This window comes from Macaca mulatta, chromosome 1, assembly GCF_049350105.2.
Source record: "Macaca mulatta isolate MMU2019108-1 chromosome 1, T2T-MMU8v2.0, whole genome shotgun sequence".
NCBI lineage: Eukaryota > Metazoa > Chordata > Mammalia > Primates > Cercopithecidae > Macaca > Macaca mulatta.
The window spans coordinates 145123243-145131358 of record NC_133406.1 but is presented as its reverse complement, the minus strand read 5'-3'; the positions used below and the strand labels follow the sequence as shown (position 1 = coordinate 145131358).

General features: G+C 36.9%; 1 protein-coding gene across 1 annotated transcript in view; it reads left to right on the top strand.

Annotated features, from left to right (window-relative positions):
• Nucleotides 1–4879: 4879 nt before the first annotated feature.
• The window catches only part of TLCD4 (TLC domain containing 4), a gene marked incomplete at its 5' end in the record, with an annotated part of 47755 nt that continues 44518 nt past the window's right edge, over nucleotides 4880–8116 (top strand). Inside the window, 1 exon segment of the mRNA NM_001260969.1 lies at nucleotides 4880–5049. Within this exon segment, the coding sequence (NP_001247898.1) occupies nucleotides 4895–5049 (155 nt within the window).

The following is an 8116-nucleotide window of genomic DNA, read 5'->3' as shown; positions in this document are numbered from 1 at the left end:
CTAATTTTTTGTATATTTTGTAGAGACGGGATTTCACCATGTTGTCCAGGCTGGTCTCGAACCCCTGAGCTCAGGTGATCCACCAGCCTCGGCCTCTCAAAGTGTTGCGATTACAGGCATGAGCCACTGCGCCCAGCCTTTGATTCTTTTTAATAACACTTATCGGAAAACAAACCCATTGTGCAGCTGTAGAAAAAGATTTTCTTTATATCCTTATTTTATAAGCTTCCTTCTATTTTTAAAATTAAATTATTATTTTATTACTTTTTTGTTAAAAATCTAAGACTCAGACACACACATTAGCCTAAGTCTGCATAGGGTCAGAATGATCAATATCACTGTCGTCCACCTCCACATCTTGTCCCACTGGAAGGTCTTCAGGGGCAGTAACATACATGGAGCTGTCATCTCCTAAGAGAACATGCCTCCTTCTGGACTACTTCCTGAAGGACTTTCCTGAGGCTGTTTTACAGTTAATGGTGTGTGTGTGTGTTTTAATAAATAGAAGGAATACACTGTAAAATCATGGTAAGTATAGTGTAGTAAATGCATAAGCCAGTAACATAGTCATTTATTATCATTATCAACTATTATGTACTGCACATAATTGTATGTGCTAGACTTTTATATGACCGTCAGTGCAGTAGGTTTATTTACACCAGCATCACCCCAAACACGTGAGTAATGTGTCGCACTACGGTGTTATGATGGCTATAGCGTCTCTAGGTGATAGGAGTTTTCAGCTCCATTGTAATCTTTTTTTTTTTGAGACGGAGTCTCGCTCTGTCGCCCAGGCTGGAGTGCAGTGGCGCAATCTCGGCTTACTGCAAGCTCCGCCTCCCGGGTTCGCGCCATTCTCCTGTCTCAGCCTCCCGAGTAACTGGGACTATAGGCGCCCGCCACCACGCCCGGCTAATTTTTTGTATTTTTAGTAGAGACGGGGTTTCACTGTGGTCTCGATTTCCTAACCTTGTGATCCGCCCGCCTCGTCCTCCCAAAGTGCTGGGATTACAGGCGTGAGCCACCGCGCCAGGCTCCATTGTAATCTTATGAGACCACCGTTGTATATGTGGTCTGTCATTGACTGAAACATTGTTATGCAGTGCATGACTAAATTTCAGACCTTTTCATGTTTTTCCCTACTAAGAAATCAGTGTCAATTAAAGTTTGTGTAAACCATCTTTTTTTGTTTTGTTTTGTTTTGTTTTGTTTTTTGAGACGGAGTCTCGCTCTGTCGCCCAGCCCAGGCTGGAGTGCAGTGGCGCGATCTCGGCTCACTGCAAGCTCCGCCTCCCGGGTTCACGCCATTCTCCTGCCTCAGCCTCCCGAGTAGCTGGGACTACAGGCGCCCACAACCGCACCCGGCTAATTTTTTGTATTTTTAGTAGAGACGGGGTTTCACCGTGGTCTCGATCTCCTGACCTTGTGATCCGCCCGCCTCGGCCTCCCAAAGTGCTGGGATTACAGGCGTGAGCCACCGCGCCCGGCCAAACCATCTTGAATGAAAAGTATAAACATTATTTCATTCAGCAGGTCTCTGGAAAAGTTTCTTTGATGTCCGTAATTCCTGTGAATCAAGATGGACTAATTATATTGTAGAGTTCATGTCTAGACATTCTTGTAAATTGCTACACATGTATTTCCCTTATCTGTTTGAACTGCTCTGCTCTAGGCCAAATAGTATCCTTCTGCCAGCTTCTAGCTACCTGTAGAGGTATATGAAGTAGGTCTGCTTTTCCAGTATTACTGTATATTCCTGTACTTAATAATCACCAAACTCTTAAAGGCCCTTAATATATGTTAGTAATGAGCATCCTTTGGTTTTATCACTTTTTACCATTTTTCTTGCCTGATTCATGCATTAAAGTGAATGAACAGGGGTAGCTGCTTCTTAACAGAAGCCTTGATTTTCTGGGGAAATTTGTAAAGATCTCTAGATTAGTTCTTGATTTGGCATGACTGATTAAGCAAGCAGCTGTTTACTAAGAGGCAAAGCTGAGAGTAGAACAATTTAATTGGCTTCTATCTGTTGAGCTTTTAATGGAAGTCACAGCTTGAATATATGGAGCTCTTTGTTTTTAAATGAAACATTTTTTCAAAGGGAGACTCTCAACATATATCCAAAGTCTTACCTGAAAATAATTCTGTTCAAAATATAATATTCATCCAGTAAACTCGATTTTGTGGGGGAGAGGGGATGATACATTTTTTAATGGTGAATTATTTGAGTGCTTTTAAATACATTAGTTAAATGAACAATTCATAAAATGGATAAGGTATGATATGTTTTATGACACCTTTTAACATTCATGAAATAAATGCTTTGTATACATTGAATTTTAACAAACTAAATGAGCAGCCCATGCCCCCCTGCTGCTGTAGGATCAGCAGAGAGCATACAAAAGTCTTCAGGGCAAACCTCCTCACATTTAAGATTAGATTCTCCATTCTCTTCTGATTACTGATTGTATTTTTTTCCCAATTTTGTGTCCATCTGGCCTCCAGATACCTATTTGCTTTAATCTTAGAAAAGCATTATTCTCCTTACATCCCACTTAGCAAATTATGGTGCTGCTTAATTTATGTACAAAACTTTTATGTATTGTTTGGTTAATATTTAACCTAGGCTAAAAGGCCACAAATTAAAAATTTAATACCCAATAAACATATGTTGAATTAAAAAGAAGTAAAAGAGCAGTAAAGTTAATGGAGTCTCATAGAGAAGAATTGTAATATCAATATTTTTACCAAGCACGTGCACGCGCGCGCGCACACACACACACAAAGAATGAGGAAAGAATTCATTATAGGCATATGAATTCTGTTGGAAGGGGCCCTGTGGGAGACTGATTCTTATTACGATATCCTGGTCGGGAGGGATATTTAAGTGGGGTTATTGCTAGTGCAGTCAATGACTTGGCTTTTCTCTGGTGAATTGACTTCAGTAGGTGACTTTATTTCTTTGCATTAGGCAGCTGGAAATGTATATTGATTTATTTCCTTTTCATTTGAGGATCAGCTCTATCAAAGATGGAGCCATAGAAATGCTATATTTGCTGGATATGAGCAAATGCTTTAGTGCCTTTTTTTTGGGTCTGAATATTCCTAAGATTTTTAGGAGCCAAATAAAGTTCAGCTCAATGAGATAGAAAACACACTTTGAGTGTGCATATATGCATAGTACTGTTCTTTCTGCTAACTTGATTGTTGAGACCTGAAGCTCTTTTATAAAAATCTTTTTTTTTTTTTTTAAAGGGATAAAAGCCCTGCAGGCCTTCTGCTCCAAAAACGTGTGTGATTGAAGAGCATGTTTTTAAAGTTAAATTCTCATTTGTGCAGTGACAGTGTTAGCGGTGGAGGGTGTTCAGGTTCTTGGCATTTTGAACAAAGTATTGGACAAAATGCACAAACAAAGCAAGGAAGGAATGAAGCAACAAAAGTAGACATTTATTAAAAATGGAAGTACACTCCACAGGGTGGGAGTGGGTTCTTCCATAGAGGCTCAAGAGCCCAGTTACAGAATTTTCTAGGGTTTAAATACCCACTACAGGTTTCCCATTGGCCACTTATTGTACACCCCATGCAAATGAAGTAGTGGCCCACAACCAGACTGATTGGTTGAGGAAAACAACCAATCAGAGGCTGAAGTGAAATTACAAAGTTACACTTCTAGGCCGGGTGTGGTGATTCAGGCCTGTAATCCCAGCACTTTAGGGCGCTGAGGTGGGCGGATCACGAGGTCAGGAGTTCAAGACCAGTTTGGCCAACATGGTGAAACCCCGTCTCTACTAAAAATACAAAAATTAGCCAAGTGTGGTGGTGTGTGCCTGTAATCCCAGCTACTGGGGAGGCTGAGGCAGGAGAATTGCTTGAACCTGGGAGGCGGAGGTTGCAGTGAGCTGAGATCGATAGCACCACTGCACTCTACCCTGGGGGAAAAGCAAGACCCCATCTGGGGAAGGGAATGGGGGGTGGGGGGGAGGGGAAGCTACACTTCTGTGCAAAGGAAGACTTGGCTGGCAGTTAGATTGGTTGGGGAAAGCAATCAATCAGAGGCTGAAACCAAGTTATAAAGTTGCACTCCTGTGTAAACATCTGATTGGTTCTGGAAAGCAATCGGAGGTACTTTCAGTTTTCCATTTGCCACTCAGAAAAGTTGGGGAGGGGCTTGCAAAGGAGGTAACCTCCAGTTATATTGTTACTTAGGTGTGTAAAGTTGGGCCTTTCTGTTTGATTTAGTTCTAGGAAGTCAGTATGAATCAGCCTTAGGTTCCCCGCCTGGAGACCATATTGTCTTGCCTCAGCAGTGCTATGGCTCTTTTCTAAGACTGTGATCTTAAGATTTTCATTTTGTTTTAAATGTTGTTTGTCCTTTATGGAATTATTTTTTGTTTTGTTATTGCAGGCAGTATTAATTCTATGATATTTGACTTGATTGTTTCTTAGAAATTATGTAACCAACTGTTTCATATCATAGATGAGAAATTGAGGAATAAAGAAATCAGGTGATTTGTCCTACACTTAATTGAAATATTATTAAAAGAATACTTTTTACTGATAGTACTTGAAATTCCCTGTTAATGTTAAGACTTAGATAATTTTGAATATCATGATGTTAAAATTATAAATGACACCTATAATATTGAGATCTTTAAGATAATAGATTTTTTCTTTTATTCTGAATACAAACATAAGATACATGACAAATAGATGGTAAAGGTGAAGAAATATACAAAAGGCCAAAAATTCTTAGTTTCTTTATATTCTTACATTTGTTCTAAATTTTAAAAATTTCTAAAATTACAAGACATTTCTTAAAATAAAAAAATTTACTCTAGGTTTATTATGAGATAACAATTTATAGCTGTCATTTATCTTAACAGGTTGAAGAAATATGGAGATCAACACAAAACTGTTCATCAGTGTTATTTGTACCAGCTTTTTCACCTTTCAGCTTCTTTTCTACTTTGTAAGTTACTGGTTTTCAGCAAAAGTTTCTCCAGGTTTCAATAGTCTCAGCTTCGAAAAGAAGATTGAATGGAACTCAAGGTAAAGCATATGAAAATGTAATTGATGAAAAGAAACTAGTTTATGAGATAAAATTATTTAAAATATTTCAAAAAAGTATTTCATTTAGGGTCTAATGTAAGGCCACATTTTTATTTGATCTTAGGAATAAAAGGAAAAACAAGTACATGATCTCATGCAAAAAAAATTTTTTTAAGAATTGATATATTGAAAGATATTAGGATAAATTTATTTAAGTTTCTGAGGAAGTGTGTGAAGATGAAGTAGACTCTAGTGAAGATGAAGTAGACTCCAGCTGACTGTGGATGAGTACTAGTACTTTCATATTCTTTGGAAATGAAGATGGAAGAAAAAATTAGTCATACTTTTGAGTAGCTTATACCATACAGCATTGGCCAACTTAGCCAGACCTGGGGCAGTTAAACGCTATACACCAGGGAACACAGTGTACAGTCAGCGCATATGAACCTTTTAATGAACTTTGCATTATAATTTAGAACCCTCCAGCATTTATTATTTTGTTACATAATTTTAAAGTAAAAATTTCTTTTTAGTTTTTTTTTAAACAAAAAAGTAAATAGAGAAAGAATTAGACATCTGTTGATATAGAAATCTGAAGTTTTATTTTTTATTTTTATTTTTATTTGTTTATTTTTTTGAGACAGAGTCTCATTCTGTTGCCCAGGCTGGAGTGCAGTGGCGCAATCTTGGCTCGCTGCAACCTCTGCCTCCTGGGTTCAAGCGATTCTCTTGCCTCAGCCTCCCGAGTAGCTGGGATTACAGGCATGCCCCACCACGCCAAGCTAATTTTTGTGTTTTTAGTAGAGACAGGGTTTCACTATATTGGCCAGGCTGGTCTTGAACTCCTGACCTCAGGTGATCCACCCACCTTGCCCTCCCAAAGTGCTGGGAGCCACTGCACCCTGCTAGAGTTTTAAAAAGTTGGTTGCAGTTTTTTGTGTGTGTGTACAACGTATTAATCTCACAAGATTTCAAATACAAAATGGCTCTGATGACTGCTTCACTTGCTTTAGAGCATTTTATGTCCCCAAACATCACTGTGCATTTGTAAACCTCAGTGAGTCAGAGCAGCCATGGCCATATTTTTTGTTGTTGCTATTTAGTTGAAGTTAATATACTTACCATAAAATGGATTCAGCAAGTCTCTAAAGTTTGCTATAATTATCTTTCATTGAAATTTTCTTTTAAAAGTCAAGAAATTCTGTCAGGATTGAGTGTTTGAGAATGGTCATATCTGATTTGAAATTCCCTGTCTTTCTTTGAACCAAATTGTTTTGCAGGCATCTACTTTTGTGATTCAGACTGTGAATTTAATAAGACTCTAGTTGTTTTCTTTTGCACTTTACAATGATGTATCAGGTTCATACATGCCAAAGTTCTTTTCACTCAAAAAGCAAGATTTATTTCTCCACATATTTTCAAAAAATAAGCAGTATGATTATTTTGTCTTAAGACTAGCACAAAAATATTGTTCAAATATGTTATACTAGAGATACCATTACTTTAAAAAATCTTTTCTAACATATGAAGATAGATGGAATGGTAGGAAAGAGAAGTGGGTACATACATTCTCTGATTAAATTTTGAACTATTTTCATTTCCTCTTTACTCTGGTTAGGATAGGTAAAGGCATTTGAATGTTGGGTAGCTGCAAGTCAAAGAAATAGGGAAGGGTACAGAGAGATAGAAGCCAAGGTGAAAATGAAATGAACTTGAAAAATATTTTGCATTATCTAGTCTTATCACTGCCATTCTATGACACAGGAAATACCATTTGGGAGACTGAGTTTCTATTTGAAAAGGAGTCTGGGATTATATAAAATTAATTTAGGTATTCAATGGTGCTTTTCTTTCAAGTTTGCTCCTGCTTGTCACTCCAGCGTTGTTTACATAGGACTTAAGCTGTGTGGTGGCGAAGTGCAAAGTAGGAAAAGGAGGCTGTATTTTGAGTAAAGTATGTATAAATGTCTTAAAATTCAGCCTCCAGTTTGAAACATACAGATAAACACACATAATTCTTTCTAGTAATCAGGAAAGAGTCTCTAAACAATGAATGGTCTGAGCCATCTAGTATAAAAAGAAATGGAGGAAAAAAAATTACTGGAAATGCCCACTTGAGAGACAGCAGTTTAATTACAAGTGAGAAATTATTGTACTCAATTGTTACTTTTTCTGAAAATGTATATACTTACAGGTGTTATATCTTGTAAAAAATTTTCTTAATTATATTCAGTTTCTTGCCTATCACATCGAAAGTCTTATTGTGTTAAAATACTACTAATTTTTAAATGTTTCTCTAAAATTTAGCTCTTTTTGACTGAGCTATATAATTTCTGTTGGCAATATTTGCACTACTTGTGATTAAATTAAAATTGCTATTCTAAAATGGCCATTAATCATTTCCTTAGAGTGCTATTTCTCTACATGCACAAACATTTCTTTTCCACCCTCTTTGAAAATAAATTGAAATATTTTATCTTGGGTATCATCTTGGAGTTTTTTTTTAGATACTAAGGAATCTAAATTTTCCTTTGCTAGGAATCTAATTTTAAATAATAAAATACAAAATTTTTATTAACAGAAGTTTCTGAAACTATAGTATAGACTTTTAATACAGAATAGTGTATGAGTAAGGGCAGGGTATTTGTTTTTCCTCTTCATTACCGAGGGAGATATTTGACCGGATCAAGTAACATTTAACATTTCTATACTGAATCATACACTATTTCCGTCAGCTGAGGGCTTAGAATTTTCCACATAACATCTCAAAAGAGAAGTGAATCTGAGGCCTGAGAGTCGGAAATACAAAGTTAGGTTTTTTCAAAAGGGAGCTTTCTGACTATGGTTACCAAACAGTAAAACAAGTTAGTGAGAGAGATTATATATATTTTTTATTTTATAGAATTTTTGCATAGCAATAGAGAGCTGGCTGTATGACCATTTAGATGGAGTATTTTATTTGATACCAAGGAATTTAATTTTTTTTTTTTTTTTTTTGAGACAGAGTCTTGCTCTGTCACCCAGGCTGGAGTACAGGGTGTGATCTCCACTCACTGAAACCTTTGCC